Consider the following 21,322-nt stretch of genomic DNA (forward strand, 5'->3'; position numbering starts at 1 on the left):
CCGTGATTGCTAACCCTGGTACTCTGTATTGTACCCTTGTTAATGCAAACCCGGTATGATGTATTATTACTTCTTTAATATATTATCCATATACTAAAGGTATTATACAAATCATGGTATAGGTAAATGAATGGTTGGTACTTTCCTTGGAATGTGAATCATACTTGTATATTTAGTTTTGAATCATAAATTATACCTGTTATAATTTATATGTTCTATCTAATTAGCATGATTTCTCATTGATGAACACCTTTGCTCAGCATGATACAAAGGTAATGATACCGAATGAAGTAACATTTTATATTCATATATATATATATATATATATATATAATTAATTAAGAAGAAAACGACATTCGGACAAATAACACCACCTTAATTCCACATCTAAACAAGGAAAAGGAAATAAGATAATTCATTAGTCCTAAGCCATTCAAATCTTATTTATATATTTATACATATATAAACATGATTTTGGCAATTATAATTTGAAATAATTTATAAAACCTTTTTCAAAGAATTTAACGGAGTTTACATGACTTTAAAGATTTAACATGACTTTAAGTCATTTTGGAAGTATTTTGGTAATCCTTAAAAACATAAGGAAACCCTTTGTGTGATTATTATCACATACAATTATTAACACAATTTATATTGTGTTAAACTTGTATCCCCCCCCCCCCCCTAAAAAGCATTTAAAAACTATTAAAAAGGTAGATTATAGGGGTATGAACTCACTTGATAAGTGGTGATTTGGGAGCGTTTCGTTTCTATAGATGATCTTTCTCGAAGAAACCGCGAGTTTTTGAGTAAAAACCAGGCTTTATGCGGGCAGCACTTCGACTGGAAAGAGGTTATCTTCTCGAGAATTCCGGCGCTTCGGGGCTTGCTTCCGGTTTTTGATACGATATCGGGGCCTTGGGGGTTGTAAATATGCTTGTGGGGGTAGAAGATGTGAAAAAGGATGAATTTTGGGGTAAAAGGTGTGAATTTATCGGAAGATCTCGCACCCTTATATAGGGCCGAAGTCTCGGACCGAAGGAGGTTAGTCATCAGCACGCGTCAGACATGCGAAGGGGACACGGAGGCTAGATGCGCGTGCGGAGGCGTCTTACGATCCGTCTTAGACGGTGCCTAGGACGCAAGGCGCGTCGGATGCCCACTGGACCTTGGATTCGGACCTATCAGCGATGGACACGAGTGGACACGGGGAAGCCTCGCATGCGAGGTGACGTGTCCGGATTGAGGCTATGCGATTTTTCCCGGTTTTCCACTAATTCTCGGTTTTTGAGCCAAAAACTTCTAAAATTCATAACTTTCACATACAAACTCCGTTTTTTACGTTCTTTATATGCACGCCTAGGTAAAATTATACTCTACGACTTTCGTTTAGACTTCGTCGGCTAATTTTGACTTTATTTTTAATATTCTTATTTTTAACAGACCGGGACAGGAAATCCGTTAAAAATTCATAACTTCTTCATCCGACGTCCGTTTTCGTCTGTCTTTTTACCGTTGTACTACTTTTGACGAGACCTTCGATTATCGTTTAAGTTGTATCAGCTAAATATCAATCGATTTATATTTCAAATTTTTAGTTGTCTACTGTTAAACCGAAACTTAGAAAAATCATAACTTTCTCATACGAAGTCAGATTTTTACGTTCTTTTTATGAAAGTTCTCGGTTTAACATATTCTACAACTTTCATTTAGATTGTTAAGGCTAAAAAGTCTTTTATCGAAAATTCACTTTTTACACTAAACAATGTTTTGCCGGTTTTGTCGTGGATCTTCGATTGGTCATAACTTTTTCGTTATAATTCGGATTTTAGTATTCTTTATATTTTTGGAAACCTTGTTACAATTAGAATCTCTCAAGCCCAACAATTAGAATGTTTACTTGTTTTGTATAGTATTAGTGTTGCGAAGTTGTTTAATCGATATGTCGTAATAATCACCAATTTGTTTTATAACGATTCATAAATTTATAAAATAGTTATTTTTCTATTTAAAACCCATAAGTTATAAAGTTTTGTATATTTTGACCCAATTATTTTATTATTAACATAATTGACCAAAAATATTAGTTTGACGTATTCAGCCCCTTATTTTGGTAAAGTTGGCAATTTTTAGCCATTTTTATGAAAAATGACATATTAGGTCATTGAACTATATTTCTTGACATTTTTGGCCTAAACACTTAATTAAATAATGTTTTAGACCCAAAATTTTATTTTGGACAGTTTCAGCCCCTTAGTTAAAAGATTTGCATTTAAATCCACACTTTTCGCAATTTTTACAATTTTTACCCAAAATCCATAATCTTTGCATTTTTAGTCCCTTTTGATAAATAAGGCCATTTTAACCCCTGAAATAGGTTTATTTACGTTTATAGCCCCTGTTTTGAGAAAACTTTCCATTTCAGCCCCTTGAAGTTGATTTTTTTCGCATTTTTGGGCCTAAATAGCCGAAAAGCCCAAATTTTAGCCCATTAGGCTAAAATTTACATTTTTAGTCCTTTAAAAAGCCTAATATTTATAAAAACTCTTATTTTGGTTGTTTTGACCTTTTGATCCTTGTAGAAACCGTGAATGACATCTTTTTCCCCATCTTTTGTTTATTTATCAAAAATAGTCCAATAACAAATTTTTATGTTGTAGTGTGTTATTTTAAAGCTTGTATAGTAGTTTATCTTGACATGTTAAGTGAAATATGACCTAGATCACATATTTTTCCTTCTTGAACTATAGATCTCGAAATATCTTTCATTTTTAGCACATATTTACCACAAAAACACAAGAAATCACACATAACATACAAATACACATAGATCTTCACATTTTACTTGTATTCTCCCCCATAAATCATATGAAAACCGAAAATAGAGGGGTATGAACTCACCTTTTCTTGTTGTTGTCGGTTTTGAAGAAAGAAATGGAAGAGTTTTGGTCCTAGTAATCCTTCTTGGGTGGATCTCAAACTTAGAGTTTTCTAGGATGATGATCATGAGTTTGTGTGAGTTTAGAAGAGATTCTTGATGAAATAAAGAGACTAGATTATGGATCCAAGCATCAACTTACCTAGGATGATGATTTTTGTGGAAGAACCTCCTTGAAATGTTCCAAGATCTCGAAAATTTGAATGGAGAAGATGAAGCTTTTCTAGAGAGAGTGTGTTTGAAAGAGGTTGATGAAATATGTGTGTGTGTGTGTTGTGATCTTCGGCCGTGAGTAATAAGAAGAGGGAGAAGAGAGATATAGTGAGTTGACATGCATGGAAGTATGGGAAATTATAGCATTGTTACATGTTGAATAATAGGAAGGTGGCATTTCCTAGTTAATTCTCCCCACCATTCTTCTCGTTTTCATTTTTTTTTGTTTTCTACTTGGGCCGAGAGAGAGAGAGAGAGAGAAGGAAGAGAATGGCTTGGGCCTTTTGTGCTTGAGTCCATAATATGAGGCCCTATTTGATAATTTTCGGCCCATTGGGCTTTTAGAGTAGTTCACGGCCCAATTTAGCATAAAGGAATGGATTTGAGTCTATTAAAGCTATTTGGATTTGTTATGGCCCAATAAGGCACATTAAAGGTAAACTAGTCCATTTTAGGCTTATAAGGCCCAAAAAGGTTAAGTCTTATGAGAGTGGGTCCAATGAGAGCCCATTTAAGAGTTCTAAGCCCAAAATAGTCACATTGGAAGTTTATTGGCCCATTAGGCCCAATAAGGAAATCCTAGTCCATAATGGACTTAAATCGGGATTTCTAGGGTTTCCAACCTTTTGTAGACTATTTGAGCGTTTGTATGGAGTGTTTGATGGAATTTGTTGTCATTGAATAAGCATCATACATGCTTTCAAGTTTTAGTTACAATGTTATCCTTGTTAATTGTTTACAAAGCATCAGAATTCCTAGTTGTGACAGTCTGAGAGGAGAAATCAGACTTTACTTGATATGGTTCTGTAACATCCCAAAAATCATGACCAAAAATTTCATTTTTTATATAATAATCATAAAACAATTTTAAGAAAACATCATCAAGTTATTTCATTTCATCAAAGCTAAAGATCATATGTCTCAAAAGCATGTCATAGTATAGTAACAATGTCAGAGAACAATCCCAAGAACATCATAGTGCGGAAAATAGTGGTGTGATGTGCTGCTACCGTGTCGACTCCTTTCCCTGCGAAGAAGAAGGACCTGAAACAAAAAATATAAACCGTAAGCACAAAGCTTAGTGAGTTCCCCCATCATACCACATAACATAAACACATAATGCCTATTCCTCGGTATCTTTCAACCGGTATCTGACTGGCATAACCGAAAGGTGGACTACCCTTCGGTATCTTTCAACCGGTAACCGAGAGCTGACCTCCCATTCGGTATCTTTCAACCGGTAACCGGGAGCTGACCTCTCCTTCGGTATCTTTCAACCGGTAACCGGGGACTATTTCACCCCTACCACTACCACATAATAACATAACATGAACATACTGCTAGGCATGCATGGGTACTGTCTACCCCTTCGGTATCTTTCAACCGGTAACCGGGGACTATTTCACCCCTACTACTACTAACACATATATCATAGCATCCTAGCACATAAAGCATATCAGATAGTGGCATACCAGACAATTATCACAAAGACAATCATCTAACAAACAACTCCTACTAGTGGGCCGACATTGTGGCCTTAGACCCACTTTTACTGGAAGGTAACTCACCTCAATGTCGTACAGTAAATGAACTGTCCTCGGTGTTGGGATCAACTCTCCTCAAAAATCTACACATAACATCTCTTTTAATTACTTTTTCAAACTTATAACCCCCTTAAGGGTCAATTCTGGGTAATGGTTAAAGTCAAAGTCAAAGTCAATGCCCTGGTCAAAGTCAACATCATGGTTGACTCAACTAGCCGAGTTGGTCCATCAACTCGTCGAGTTCCATAATTCAGAGAACCTCGAATCCGCGATCTAACTCATCGAGTTACCCTCTAACTCGACGGGTTTCTCCTTATAACAGAATCGGGACTTTCCATTTGAACTCGTCGATTCCTTCCTTGGACTCGTCGAGTTCTCCTTCATACAGGTCGGGACATTTGCTCATTGACTCGTCGAGTTCATCCTTGGACTCGTCGAGTTCTTGACCTTTAAGTCCATAAACACGTCTAACTGGTTGTATCATATTCTAGACTCAACAAGTTTGCTAAGTAACGGAGAAGGTTGGGGAACCACGACCCAACTCGCCGAGTCCTAAGAACGACTCGTCGAGTCCCCCATGATCCAAATCTATCCAGTCGATTTCAGTCGGGCTTAATGCATCCAAAACATAGATTTTGCCTCCTAGGGTCGATATAACACGTAAAGTTACAAAGTTTACGTTCATGAATGGGCTACATAGCTCAAAAAGCCCTAAAAAGTGGTTCATGGGATGCATGAGACTCCCATGGCCATAAAGTTGGCACCTTTATGCCATAGAGCCCCTCAAAGACTCTGGATATGAAGTTATTACCCCAAAACATGGTTTCATCCATGAATGCATCCAAAAATGGCTCCTTAAAGCCCTAAACTACACCAAGAAGAGATCTAGTAGATGAATGGACAGGGTATAGACTTTATACCTCAAATGAGATGGAAATGGAACACAAACTCCGGATCTACTTGCTTCCTCTCGAACTCCCAAGCTTCCTCTTCCTTCTCAAGCTTCAAAACCACCAAGAACACACAACAATGGCTCAAGAACACTCAAAATGGGCTAGGGTTTCGTGACTGATGTTTGGAGGTGATGGAGGCTAAAGTTGAGGCCAGATAAAGTGTTTAAATACGGTGCAAACCCTAAAAATTAGGGTTTCATTATGGCAGCCCTACTCGTCGAGTCGAGGCTCTCGACTCGTCGAGTAGATTTCGAGTCCCGCGTCCAAATTTCTCCCATTCCTACTTGACGAGTTTGGGGCCTCCAACTCGTCGAGTCCCTTTGTAAAAATGCATAATTCTTATTTAAAATACGTACCAGGAACCGGGCATTACAGGTTCGATCCATGATAAGCAAGAGTACTCTCCCTTTATCCTTTTGGAATTATGCCTTACTCACCACACCCCGTGTCTTGAATATGGCACCAACTAAGAAGGTAGATAAGACACCTTATGAGATGTGGTATGGAAAAGCTCCATCCCTATTTATATGAAATTTTGGGGTTGTGACGCCTATGTTAGACAAGAGGCTTCCAGCAAACTCGAGCCTAGGTCTACCAAGTGCATCTTTGTAGGATATCCTAAAGATTGTATAGGATATTGTTGTGATATGTTCTTCGAGCTTAACGTCATCCCGGAATAGCTTCGCCTAGGTTAAGCCTGAGAATCACAACAAAGAAAGAACCGGCGTTAGTCATCGTCCGCGAGGTGGTCCCAAAACGAAGCTCCGACTGTCTAGTTAGTGGTCGTATGAGAGAATTAGGTTTAGGTATGGGATAGAGAATGAGGCGATCCCTTCTCTTGGAGAAGAAATGATCCTTTTATACCTGTTATCTTCTACATGTGATCCCAACATGATTTTTTGTCCCGTCTGGGCCAACAGGACGTGGAGGATTCCTATTGGCGGATCGTGCACCACTAGCAGTTATTTGCTATTGGTGCAGAACTAACAGAGGACAGCGCCTTGGGCGCTACACTTATCGCTATGGGGAGTGGCCAGTACTATTTTGTTGTTTTTAGACCGGAGTTTCTCGTTCTGAATTGGACCTTGGCGCTAGAGCGCCGGGGTCTAAGCGTGACGCCGCGAGGGTGAGGGCCCAGGCCTAATTACTTAAGATGGGTAGTGACCGTTAGCTAGGTCGTCCTTTAGATAACCATTTTGTTATCTTTGATGTATTCCTAGAGGGATACGTTAACAAGTACCCTAGGCTAGTAAAAGTCAGCGATAGCTTGGGATAGCTGAGTTGTTCTGGCTTAGATCATGACACGTGGTTGGTGGAGATGGTTCTGAAGTCCATTGATGTGACGGAGCCGTCTGCGCAAACGGTTTCATCATGGCAACTGTTCGATTTTCCTGCTTTGTATTTAAAACTTCCTTTATCGGGATCGGTTTTACTTTCTTTTTTCTACTTCCTCTTCTTCGATTGCCTCTACCTTCTCTTTGCTTATTTTCTCTTTCGTCTCGTCTTCGTTATTGGAAGGCAATGGCGTCCGCGTGATCTGGGAACGATCCAACACCAGAAGAGTTTGAATCCCTTCAGTTTCAGTTTGGGTTTATGCCATAGCACGATATGTAATTTCCGAAGGAAGGGCTATCATCTATCAACCACCGACAGGGAAGGTTGGAGTCCATGTGTCGATTTTCGAGGCAGTGTTGCGGTTGCATATATCCGATTTCTTTGATGAAGTCATGCATGAGTATGGATTCTCTATGGATGATCTTACTCCTAATACCGCCAATAAGATCGTCGGGTTCGAATTGGCCTGTCGGGCCTTGGGTGCTCTTTCCCAACTTCGGACTTTCCAGACTTTCTTCAATTTGTCCACCCAGTCTGGTGTACATAGTTTTTCTTAGCGGCGAAATACTCACGCGTTCATCGTTAATCAGAGAGCGCCCATGAAGAATTGGCAGGATCAGTGGTTGTGGGTTAACAACGACCTGGTTATCCTCGCGTGGTCATCTCCTCGGATTGAGCACCTCAACTGTCGGGTGTCAGTTTGTCTGTGGTTCAGGCGTTGAAGGGGATTTGCTTCAACGGAGAAGACTGGGAGGACTGCACCCAGGTGGCGGCAAGGATGAGCGCTGCTCGTTTTGTCGGTTCATGTTATACAACGTAATATTTGAGCTATAAACATTATTTAATCAATAGAATGTTATAATTTGTATTTTGATCTTTGTGTAATTATCATTCCATGTTTAGTGTTTGTTTCTTGATTCAGTTGGGGCAAGCCACTTACGATGTATTAACATAAAAAATGCAGTGGTTAAAATATACTTAAAATTGATATAATTTTTTTTGAAGTACTAAGCGATAGTGGATTAGATTGTTTTTTTAAGTTAATAGATTAGGTTTCTATGAGATTTTCTTAAAATAAAAAACTAAACAAGATTACAAAACAAATTTTATTTATTTTGTTCAAAGATTTTACAACCTAAACCACAATCAATTCCAAAATCGTTTCAAATCCCAATTCTTTCACAAATATAAAAATATTTTGACAAATTCAAATCCTCAAAAAAAAACCATCCAGCAATCCAATCGTCCTTAAAGTTCTGGTTTTAGTTGCAGGCCAAAGCCAACCGACCCCACCGAGTCCATGTCGATAAGCTCCGTATCATGATGCCACGATCCACCTGAGACGGCCGTTGACATTGAACGAACTGATTCTGATTCTGAGGTTCAAATGCGACAATTTCTCTCGGCAGGCCGGAATTTTAGCTCTTTCAATTTTGTCATCTTTCCATATTCTAATCGTCATTATTATATAGTGGATGGATTAGTCCCACATCACCTTCGGATTCTCTCTCCTCCTGTTTGCTTTATCTCATACACACGACCAATAAGGTAAAGCTATAACAAACCCTATTCATTCTAATTTTGTATCATCAGCGATTCAGGTTTATCTTATTTTGATCGAAATACATCTTCTTCCATCTCTTTACCTGATCAAAATACATCTTCTTAACAAGCGACGCGACGCGACTTAATATTAGGTTCGTTGATTTGCTTTTGACGTTTGATGTTTAAGGTTGATGAAATACGGTTGGTGAATTCATCGATGATCGTGATTACAATCGTATCGATATCGAAAGGCGGAATAACTTTACGTACCTCGTTCTTCGAGTTTTTTTTTATGATTCTTCAATTGAAAAAGATAAGAATCATATGATATACTTTTTTCTTTGATTATTTATCTCAAAGCATGCAAATAAACTTTATATATGCATCTACACACGCAATTAATCAATCGTTTCGTTCTGTTTATATTTCTTCGTGGAGTTATTGTGAATTACTTGTTTCTGTTTAGGATTTTAGGGTGGATCCTAGAATTGTTGAGCTTTCTGATTAGTAATTCGTATATTTCTTGCTTCAATTTAGGATTTTAGGGTTTTCTATGGCTTGATGATGAGTTTTGTGGCAGATAGGAGGCTTAAAGGGGCAGTTATATGGATGTAGATTATAGTAAACAGGCTGTTGGTGGGATTGCTGCCCCAAAAAAAAGATCAGTCACTGCTTTGAAAGATACTGCTGGCTCTCAAAATGGAAGTCCTCAATTCTGCAACCGAATTGGTTGCTGTGGCAGACTTAACCACACTAAACTTGCTAAAAACAAATGCCTAGAGAAACCAAAAGCTTCAAGTTCAAAGCCTTCCTTCCGTTCATCTTCTCTCAAGGAAGTTACAGGAAGTTCATCAAAGACTTGTTCTTCAGTCACCAATGTGAAAAAATCTCCATCAGAATCCGAGAAAAAGAAGATAGAAAGGATCCCTAAAGAATCAAGTAGTCTTCCAAAAGAGTCTGGAATTCAAGAACGTAAGTTGAAATCTAGAAACACTGAAGTTTCATCATCAAGCTCAAGGGTTAAGAAGGTTTACACTCAAAGTGGTTCCTCTGTGATGGAAAATAGTCAAAACGAGTCAAACAATGGCAGGAGGAGAAGATTCTTTCAAGGAGAAAGCAGTTCATCTGGTAAAGGGAAGAGAGTCATTGGGGTATCAGCAAATGAAGGACGCCCTGTTGTCTCTACTTCTGGAATTTCCATTTCTGACCCTAAAAACTCAAGAAACTGGACAGCTTGCAGAGCAAACAGTGTTTCATCAGTGAGGACAAAGAGGTCATTGAAGATGGACCCTTCAAAAGAGTCCATTGACTTATCATCGGTCAACTCTGCTGATGTGGTTTCTGATTCATCACATGCTGAAACTCTTTCATCTTCAGAAGAAACTTCTGTTACTTCTTCAGATCATCCTGTTGTCCGATTTGTGAATCAAAATGGAACACGAAGTTATAACATTGATGGGATTGCAGATGTAATTTCTCTCATTCTGTTCAAAAGACATTAATACCCTTGTGGTGTGTATGTATTAATAATCTTGTGTGGTGATTTGTAGGTACTATTGGCACTTGATAGGATTGAACAAAATGAGGAGTTAACATATGAGGTAATTAATTAGTCTTTAATCTCTATTGGAGGGTAAATTTGTAAATAGTTCTTGACCAATTTTTTTTTTTTATCTACAGCAATTACTCTCACTTGAAGCAAATTTATTCCTTGGTGGGCTTAACTTGTATGATCAACATAGGGACATGAGACTGGATATTGATAACATGTCATACGAGGTTTATTTTATTTTCTAATCTGTCCTTTCTATTTTTAGAAAATCTGTTTGTTTTATGGTTTTATGGGAAGCTTTTTTTTATTGTTACAGGAACTACTAGCACTTGAAGAGAAAATGGGTACAGTGAACACAGCATTATCTGAAGAAGAATTATCAAAATGCATTAGAAAAAGTGTGTACGAGTCTGATGAAAAAATGAGGCATAGTTTGGGTGCAGAGGACAACAAATGCAGTATTTGTCAGGTGATTATTATTATCTATTAATTTTGATGTAAAAAAGTTGAAACAATTGGTATTAAGGGTTACATAAAATGTGTTACAGGAGGAGTTTGTGAGAGGAGATGAAATAGGAAGATTGGGATGCAAACATGGTTACCATAATTCTTGTATAAACCAGTGGCTGGCATTAAAGAATTGGTGTCCAATTTGCAAGTCTTCACCAAAACCTTCTTCATCTTCTTCTCTTTTATAAAGAATCCGATATGATAATCGTACAAATCACATGTCATTTTAGTCTTTCATTTTCTTTTCATATGTACATACATTAAAACATAGATTTCTTTTTGGAAAAAAAAACATTAACCCAGGCTTCTTATATATAGCCTTGTGGACCCATTTCAGTGGAATTTACTTTCTCTTTATGAGCATTGTGGTTTATTTGTTACATATTGCTATTATCAGTAAAGAAATGAAAGTATGTTGCAAAGAAATGGAAGTTGTTGGTATTATAGGTAAAAGTTAATGTATGTTGTTTATATTGGTAGAAAGAGTAAAGTATTTTGTACCTATATTCAACTTACTTACATTTCACTACAAATATAAGCATTATGCTATTATTTGTAAATAAATGAAAATACATTGCTATTATAAGTAAGGAATTGTACGAACATTGTTGTTATGTGTAAAGGAAATGCAAGTGTGATGCGGTATTGGGTTACATATTGTTGTTATGTGTAAATAATATATATATATATATATATATATATATATATATATATATATATATATATATATATATATATATATATATATATATATGCACGTTGCTATTATGGGTAAAAACCGAAATACATTTCCTATATTGTTAAAAAGAGTAAAGTATGTTGATATTTCTTGCAAAAAAAAAATTCTTCGTTTAAATAAAAGGAATATCAATGTAGTTTCATTAATTTGTTGATTACAGCGTTCTACTTTCATTTCTTTAAATTACAATATTGTACTTAAAAATTCTATTCACTGTAGTAATGTCATCCGAATGCAAAGCAATTTTTAAGGCCATATTTTGGTAGATTTTTTAGACTATAATATGCCGTGACAAAAAAAAGGTGAAAGTATAATGATACGATTTGGTAGATTTTTTCAAAGTACAATAGCTTAATAACAAAGGTTTAAAAGTAGAACGTTATAATAGAAAATGAAAGTAGGATGTTATAATACACAAATAGATGAAAGTAGATTTGCCATGTGGTAGAATACCTACCTTTTTTTGTTTGAAAGTATGATTTTATAATACACAAATAGATAAAAGTACGATTTGGTAGGTTTGAAAGTAGAACGTTATAATAGAAAATGAAAGTAGGATGTTATAATTCACTATTTTTGCTGATGATAATAATAAGTTGTAGGGTAGAATAACTATCCTTTTTTTTCATGTCGATTTTTAGAGTACATAAAAGCTATGTGGCAAGATGAAAAGTGTATTTTAAGAGTGATAAAAGCAATGTATTTTCAGGATTGATGGTAGGGGTGTGCACCAAACCGCATAAATCGCCCGTACCGCACCGCACCGCATAATGCGGTTTAGAACTTTTGCGGTGCGGTTAACGGTTTGTTATATCGTTAAACCGCACTATGCGGTGCAGTTTGCGGTTTTCAATTACAAAGTCGCGGTTTAAACCGCACCGCAAATATATATATATATATATATATATATATATATATATATATATATATATATATATATATATATATATATATATATATAAAAGAAAGTGTATTGTTTCATCACTAGGATTAATAAAATAGTAATAATCGTCTGATTACAAGTTCGTAACAGTTAGAATCTTATGTTAATTAGCCTAAAATTAGTGAATATAGTCATACAATAGGAATTAATTAACAAACGTACTACAGAAAGCAACTTGTTTTTGAGTTTTTTTGCAAAACATTTCTAGTTTCTAGTTTTATATCTCAAAAGATCGAAATGTTTTTTAGATTTTTCAAAAGTTATAAAATGTAGCAACTCATCAAACCGCAAAACCGCACTTAAATCGCACAAACCGTCCGCATCAAACCGCACCGCATAACGCGGTTTTGAACTTTTGCGGTGCGGTTTCAAAAAAACTCAAACCGCATATGCATTGCAGTTTGTAGTTTTGACTTTAAACCGCACCAAACGGCACCGCGTAGACCCCTAATCGATGGTATATAATTGTTGGGTTTAAAGGAAATTTAGATTGGTTTATAATTACCAACCTAGATGACTTGTTATATCTATTAATTTATACTTGATAATATGGGATATCTACAGAGAAGTTCTAATATTTTGGGCAAATTTTTAATAAAGTCATAAATTTTATTTTTTGAATAAAATAGTCCTGACTTTTTTACCTTTTGAATAGAAAAGCCCAAGAAACCGGCTAATTTATTCACTTTAGCCATTTTTGACCTGTTCAGTAGGTCATGGGACCAAATTGTTAATTTTTCGAAAATAATGGGACTTTTTTGCAAATTTCGTCAAAATTTTTACTTAATGTATAAACATATTTTTTACATATCTATATCTATTTTTACGTATTTGTGTATTTTTTATGTTTTTATATGTATATATTTACGTATTTTTATGTATTTTAAATGTATAAACATATTTTTTACTTATTTATATGTATTTTTAACCATTTTACATAATTTTTTATGTATTTTTATGTATTATGTATTTTTATGCATTTCTATGTATTTTTACGTATTTATGTATTTTTTAAAGCTTTTTATATAGATGTTTAAGTATTTTAAATGTATAATGTATTTTTGACGTATTTATATCTATTTTTAAGTATTTTACATATTTTTATGTATTACGTATTTATGTATTTTTTTTAAGTGTTTTATATAGATGTTTTTGTATATTTATGTATTTTAAATGTATAGACGTATTGTTTTATGTATTTATATGTATTTTTAAAGTATTTTACATATTTTTTTGTGTGTTTTATGTGTTTTTTATGTATTATGTATTTATATGTATTTTTGCGTATTTATGTATTTTTTTAGTTTTCTTATATAGATGTTTATGTATTTTTATGTATATTAAATGTTTAATTGTATTATTTTTATGTGTTTATATATTTTTTACGTAAAAATAACACAATTAAACATTTAATATACACAAAAATACATAAACATCAATATAAGAAAACTAAAAAAATACATAAATACGCAAAAATATACATAAATACATAATACCTAAAAAACACATAAAAACACAAAAAAGTTATGTAAAATACTTAAAAAATACATATAAATATGTAAAAAAAATACGTTTATGCATTTAAAATACATAAATATACAAAAACATCTATATAAAAATCTTTAAAAAAATACATAAATACGTAATACATAAAAAATATGTAAAATACTTAAAAATCGATATAAATACGTAAAAAATACGTTTATACACTTAAAATACATAAACATCTATATAAAATGCTTAAAAAAAATACATAAATACGTAAAAATATATAAAAATACATATAAATACATAATACATAAAAAATAACACATAAAAATACATAAAAAAAATATGTAAAATGGTTATAAATACATATAAATAAGTAAAAATATACGTTTATACATTTAAAATACATAAAAATACGTAAATATATACATATAAAAACATAAAAAATTCAAAATACGTAAAAATAGATATAGATATGCAAAAAATATGTTTATACATTACATAAAAATTTTGACGAAATTTGCAAAAAAGTCCCATTATTTTCGAAAAATTAACAATTTGGTCCAATGACCTGCTGAACATGTCAAAAAGGGCTAAAGTGAATAAATTAGTCGGTTTCTTGGGCTTTTCTGTTCAAAAGGTAAAAAAATCAGGACTTTTTTATTCAAAAAATAAAATTTAGGACTTTATTAAAAATTTGCTAAAAATATTGAGACTTTTCTGTAGATATCCCTTGATAATATTCCATGAGGAGTGAAGGTAGATTGTCATGTAGTTGTGTGGGCATACCTTTTAATATTTAGTAAGTTGGTGAATTCATGAAAACATTAATTTAATTAGATTACATTCATACAATATATATTACAAGTAAATAGTTAGTTGATAGGGTTGAATGTGCATCTATATCCTAAAAAGTTTTTCCAAAATTTATTGGACAACTAGATGAATGTGTGCATTTTGTATAATATAAATTAATATTAATAGATATATATCTTAAAAATAACTAATATATCGCTATTAACTATGATAATTATTCTTATACAAAAATAAAAAGTTTATACAAATTAGTTAATGTATTAATTAGACCAAAGGAGATCTATTATTAGAAATTAGAAGGCTGAAAGGGAAAAAAACTAATACTTTAATTATTTTCAATTTTGATAATGATGGATTTTTTTTAATTATTTTCAATTTTGATAATGTTGGATTTTTCAAATGATTATTTTTAATGTAATGTAATTTTCAGTTTTATATATATTTTTAGTTAAAGTTAAGTTTTGATTTAATATTTTCGTCAAGTATTTGTGTTATTTAAATTAAAAAAGAACTTTTGGAAAAAAAAATATTTAAGAAAATAGTATCAAGCCATTTTAGTAGTTTATTTGATATTTAGCACCATATTTAAATTAAAAACTTAAATACGATAGGTTGGAAATTAAAATTTTAGTATTATAATTAAATTAATAAATTCAAAATATTTATAAAAAAAATAGTCTAATTGATTACATATTAATAATTAACATGCTATCTTGAGAAGTATCATAAATTAAACATTTAATATGACAAAAGCCTTATATAAATAAAGTAAGTTTATGATAAATAATACATTACAACCATTTTACGAATAACTAACATGATGTATTTAAAGAAAAAAACTAAAAGGTGATACAAATATGTTATATATTAATGTATGAATTATTTAAAACAACAAGGTGTTGACCCGTTCGTGCGTTGCGACGGGACAACCATGTAGTTTTCAATTGCATAATTATGTGTCGATATAGCATCAATGATTATATTTTAAGCATTAGATTAACGTTGTTTGATATAAAAGTTGGTTAATGTACAAAATCACAAACAAATGATTTCCCAACATGAACAATCTATCTTATTAATAGATCAGAACGTTTTCATTTACTTACAATAGAAATCTCACTACAAATTCCTACACTACTCTCAAAAGATTACACTTAATAGACCAAGAACAGATCCAGATTATGAACATTCTCACAAGACTATAAAACCCTAACTTCGCAGATTGAGGTAAGAAGAACTTGAGAGAGAATGAACAGATACACTCCTTTTTTCTGAATGAACTCTTATCTATTTTTTCATTTTAATTACCTGACCCAAGTCTAAGTACCCTTGGAGTATCCAAACCCGGAATATGACCCAAATGTATAATCCTGCAATCATTTGAAATAATTTATCATACACAAACTAAAATAATAAAATATTTGTAAAAGAAGTCAACTATAAGTTTGACCAACATTAAATCACACATTTTAACACCTCCCCTCAAACTGATAGTTGACAAACTTAACTAACTTTAAAAGGATCAAACAAACCAAGAAGATTAACAAGAATATCATGTTGAGATACATTAAGTCCCTTAGTTAACATGTCAGCTATATTTTTACCTGAATCTATATTAACCAATTTAATTATATTGTTTGAAATTTTTTCTCTTATGAAATGCACATCAACTTCAAAGTGCTTAGTTCTTTCATGAAAAACAGGATTTAATGCTAACTTGATAGCCGAATCATTATCACAATACACATTACTAGAATTTGAAATATTAATACCAAGATCAAAAAGCACTTTAATTATCCAAATTATTTCACACGTGACAGAACCTAATGCCCTATACTCAGATTCTGTAGAACTTCTAGAAACTGTGTTTTGTTTTTTACTTTTCCAAGAAACAAGAGACTTGCCAAAATAAACACAATAACCTGTTACAGATCTCCTAGTTGACAGACATTTGGCCCAGTCAGCATCAACAAAACCAGAAATATCATATGAACTACTTTTAAGAATAGAAATACCCTTTCCTGGACTAAACTTCAAGTATCTTAACAATCTTAACGCAATTTCCAAATGTGACCTTCTTGGACTATGCATAAACTGACTCAAAGTCTGCACAGTATAAGAAATATTTGGCCTAGTAACTGTTAAATATATTAATTTTCCAATTAACTTCTGATATTCAGTAATATTATTTAATAAAAATCATTTTTATCCAACCCTTCTTTATTAACCTTTTGACAAGGATCAAGTGGAATTTTTACAGGTTTACAGCCAAGCATGCCATACTCATGTAATAACTCCAAAGTATACTTCCTTTGAGACAAACAAACACCACCTTCTATATCAATCACTTCTATCCCTAAAAAATACTTCAATTTCCCTAAATCTTTGATCAAAAACAGAGATTTTAAAAAAGTTTTGACACTTTCAATTTCAGTTAAACAATCACCTGTAAGTATTATATCATCCACATAGACCAACAAAATAACAGTAGAACCATTTTTAACTCTAACAAATAAAGAAAAATCATTTATACTCTGTTTAAAACCAAAATCAGACAAATAATTGCATAACTTTTCATTCCACTTCCGTGGAGCTAGTTTCAAGCCATATAAAGATTTTTTTAATTTGCAAACACGACTATCCCCCTTTGTATGATAGCCTTGAGGTAATGTCATATAGACATCCTCATCAAGACTACCATACAAAAAAGCATTGTTAATATCTAACTGAAACAAACCCCAACTGTTATTAATAGCAATAGAAATAACAAGTCTAACAGTAACTAACTTTGCTACAGGAGAAAAGGTTTCAGCATAATCTAAACCCTCTCTTTGATTATACCCCTTTGCAACAAGTCTTGCTTTATACCTATCAATTTCTCCATTAGATTTATACTTTATCTTATAAATCCACCTACAACCAATTGGTTTTCTGTCTTTGGGCAAATCAGTTATATCCCAAGTATTATTTCTGTAAAGTGCCTCCATCTCATCATTCATTGCTTTGATCCAATTAGGATCAGAACAAGCTTCAAGATAAGATTGAGGTTCTAAAGTTTTGTTAAGATTATAAATAAAACATTTGTTTTCTTTGTTTAAAAAAGAGTAATTAACAGTTTTTTCAATACCATATTTGTATTTCCCTTCAATGACATAATCATTAAATTTTGTAGGAATTTTTGGAGTCCTATAAGGTCTGGAGGTCGGATCAGAGTAACTAGAAGAGGGCATTAAATGAGACTGACTAATTTCCTCAGTCTGATTAGAGGAATTGGGGTCATCCTCATCAAACCAAGGCACATATAAATGATCATCCTCAGTAGTATCTGTAAAAGTAGTATCTGTAATTGGGACAGAATGACCAGTATTAGAGCCATTAGTTGGATGGGTTACACCCAAATCATCAGAAGTAGAACCATCAAACAAGGATTCAGACACAATAGACTCATCATAGGAAAAAGGATCAAGGGACATGGATTTAATTTGACCAGAAATCAAATTTTTAGTAGAACCTGGCTTCTTCATTTTAAAAGGAAAAACACTTTCATAAAACTTCACATCCCTGGAAAAGAAAGTAAAACCAGAATCAAGACTCAAAAGTTTATAACCCTTTTTCTCTTGAGAATAACCAATCAACACACATTTTTCAGATCTTGAGGAAAACTTATCTAATACATTCAATTTTGTAGCAAAGCACAAACAGCCAAAGACTCTCAAGTTATCAAATTTAGGACTATGCTTATATATTTTTTCAAAAGGTGACATTCCACCCAAAACAGAAGATGGAGTTCGATTGATTAGAAAAACAGCAGTTAAAACTGCATCACCCCAGAATTTTAAAGGCAAACCAGATTCAAACAATAGAGACCTAGAAACATTTAGAATGTGTCTATGTTTTCTCTCCACAACACCATTCTGTTGTGGAGTGTATACACAGGATGTCTGATGAATAATACCTTTGGTTTCAAAAAAATCTTTAACTTTGTGATTAACAAACTCAGTACCATTGTCAGATCTTACAATTTTAACTTTAACAGAAAACTGATTTTCAACCAGATTTAGAAAAGACAAAACACAAGAAAACACTTCATCTTTTGACTTAAGAAGATAAACCCATGTCCCCCTAGAAAAATCATCCACAATAGTCAGAAAAAATTTAAAACCCCCAACTGAAGCTACTTTGTATGGACCCCAAACATCAAGATGAAATAAGTCACCAATGTTTTTAGAATTATGAAGACTAGTAGTGAAAGATTTTCTAGTTTGTTTAGCCTTGTGACATATTTCACAAGGTGGAAGCGACTTATTGTTAAAATTCAGTTTATCTTGTAAAACATTTAAGGCTTGCTCAGCTGGATGACCAAGCCTACTATGCCAAATTAATTTTGAGACAAAGCATTTAATAGTACTGGAATTGCAAGAGAGCTTGCCTGAGGGAGTACTGGAAAGATAGTAGAGTCCCCCTCCCTCATTACCAGTCTCCATGGACTGTGAATCCTGCACCATACAATTATATTCATCAAATAAAACTTTGCATTTACTATCTTTGCAAAGTTTATGGACATACAAAAGATTTACATTAAATTCAGGTATGACAAACACATCAAATAAAATAAGATTATTTGAAAGACTCATATTTCCAATTTTTTGAACTTTAGCAGTTGATCCATTTGGGTGATCAACTCTCAGATTAAGATTAGACACATTAACCACATCATTAAGATTGTATTCAGATGAAGTCATGTGTTGATTTGCCCCAGAGTCAACAACCCATTTATTAGATTGAAAAGAGTTGTTAAAGACATAATTACATGAAGTACCTGCCATATTGGCACTAGCAGTTACTTCATCCACAGATTGTTTATCACTGATAAGTTGATGAAGCTTAGAAAATTGATCCCCAGTGAGAGACCTAAGATCAGAAGAGATAGAACTGGAAGTGGAAGAGTCACCATTACTATTATTAGATGTAACATTATTTCCAGAGAAAGACTTTTCAGCGTTATTATTAGAAAAATTGTTACCAGAAGAGTTGTTAAAACCTTTATTGAAACCATTTCTTGGTTTGAAATCCTTAGGATATCCAATCAATTTAAAGCATTTTTCAATGGTATGACCCTTCACACCACAGTTCTTGCATTGAAGATTTTGATTAGGACCTCTATTTCTCCTATTATCACTAAACTTACTGTTGAACACAGAGGTGGTTTGAGACTTAATAGAAGAATTGGACACAGAACCATTTTTTTGAAAAGATTCTTCTCTAGATATAATAGAAAAGGCAGTTCTAACATTAGGTAAGGGATCAGTTAGGAGAATGTGACTTTTTACTTGATTGTAACAGTCATCAAGCCCACTTAAGAACTGCATTAGTTTCATAAGTTTTGAATGGTTATTGAATTGGGTAGAGGCAGTACAAACACATTCAGTTAAATTTGTTAAACCATCAAATTCTTTCAATAATGAATCAAGTTTATTGTAGTAGTCAGAAACAGATAACCCGTTCTGTGTCAACGAGTTGATTTTTTGATGAATGTTAAAGACAACAGATCCATCTGATTTAAAATAGGTTTCATTTAGTTCATTCCAAATGTCAACAGCCTTTTCAGAGCAAACATGTCCTGCACAAATGGTTTCAGAGATAGATCCAAGAAGCCAAGAACACACAACAACGTTTGCTCTTTCCCATTTAAGAGATTTAACCGGATCATTAGCAATTTTAGTTACTGTTCCCTCCACAAATCCAAGTTTGTTTTTGGCTTTTAGAGCTCTAGTCATAGAGCTTTTCCAAATTCTAAAATTTTTGGTTCCAAGAAGCTTAAAAGAAATAATAGTTCCAGTTACAGTGTCGGTAGGATGAATATACAAAGGATAATCAACATCTGGTGTTTCAGTGGACTTAGTCCCTGATCCACCAGGAATCTCACCAGCAGTCATAGAGAATAACAATCACAACAGAAAACAAAGAGAAACTGAGTTACTTAATGACCAGGATATTAAGCCAATATGATGGTGAACCAAGATCAATAATCAGATCTCAAAGAAAAAGAAAGAAAACAAAACAGAAAAGGTAAAAGAATGAGAGCAAACAGACAATGAACTCAACAGACCTGAACACAGGATACCAGGACGAAGACCCTGAACAGAAAACAGTGAAGAAGACTTACAGCGAGAGTTATTATGTCTTCTACTCCAGCAATGAAGATTCACGATCTTCAAATCAACACGTACCCGCAATTAGATGAACACAGAATTAGGGTTACACAACCCTAGGTTCGATTTGTAACGTATCAGACAACAATCGCCTCTCCTAGGGTTTGTCCTACCAGAGTTATTTCAGATACAAGGTCCGATCTCGACTTCGAGTTAACCGGAGCCTGAATCCGTTCTCTAAGAAGGTTAACAAACCCTTATTTTGGAGATTAAGCGATCTTCAATTTACAGTCGTTTTAACACGAACCACCAGATGGATTCCTTTGAGTCTCCAAACGATCTGCACAAAGAAAGACAAATCGCAGTACCAAAGAACTCGAAACAAAAAACTAATGCGGAAGAAGGAAGAGAAACTACGAACACAAACCTTTATGAAGAACTTCAGTGATGTCGTAGAATCCCGATTAGAGCACCGATGGCTCTGATACCATGTACAAAATCACAAACAAAGGATTTCCCAACATAAACAATCTATCTTATTAATAGATCATAACGTTTTCATTTACTTACAATAGAAATCTCACTACAAATTCC

General features: G+C 33.4%; 1 protein-coding gene across 7 annotated transcripts; it reads left to right on the top strand.

The window, feature by feature from the left end:
• The first annotated feature begins 8,230 nt into the window (after positions 1-8,230).
• LOC145115396 (uncharacterized) lies at positions 8,231-10,963 on the top strand. Of its 7 annotated transcripts, none has more exons than XM_079051686.1 (6): positions 8,231-8,531; positions 8,716-9,997; positions 10,079-10,129; positions 10,209-10,307; positions 10,397-10,549; positions 10,629-10,963. In XM_079051686.1, the coding sequence occupies exons 2-6, from the start codon at positions 9,134-9,136 to the stop codon at positions 10,776-10,778; spliced, it is 1,317 nt and encodes a 438-aa protein (XP_078907812.1). In that variant the 5' UTR covers positions 8,231-8,531; positions 8,716-9,133; the 3' UTR covers positions 10,779-10,963. The 7 variants fall into 7 exon arrangements, with proteins under 7 accessions (XP_078907812.1, XP_078907814.1, XP_078907811.1 ...); XM_079051688.1 differs by having other exon boundaries at positions 9,066-9,997; XM_079051685.1 differs by having other exon boundaries at positions 9,109-9,997.
• The last annotated feature ends 10,359 nt before the right edge of the window (positions 10,964-21,322 follow it).

The sequence above is a fragment of the Lactuca virosa genome, chromosome 5, assembly GCF_052849685.1.
Source record: "Lactuca virosa cultivar CGN04683 chromosome 5, Lactuca_virosa_CGN04683_v6, whole genome shotgun sequence".
NCBI classification, from domain to species: Eukaryota; Viridiplantae; Streptophyta; class Magnoliopsida; order Asterales; family Asteraceae; genus Lactuca; species Lactuca virosa.

What these genes read in the sequence shown, in the direction of transcription:
- LOC145115396 (XM_079051686.1), top strand. Translation starts at nt 9,134, where the DNA reads ATGGATGTAGATTATAGTAAACAGGCTGTTGGTGGGATTGCTGCCCCA. An exon ending in ATGAGGAGTTAACATATGAG is followed by an intron (nt 10,130 to 10,208) that starts GTAATTAATTAG and finishes TTTTATCTACAG; the next exon opens with CAATTACTCTCACTTGAAGC. An exon ending in TTGATAACATGTCATACGAG is followed by an intron (nt 10,308 to 10,396) that starts GTTTATTTTATT and finishes TTATTGTTACAG; the next exon opens with GAACTACTAGCACTTGAAGA.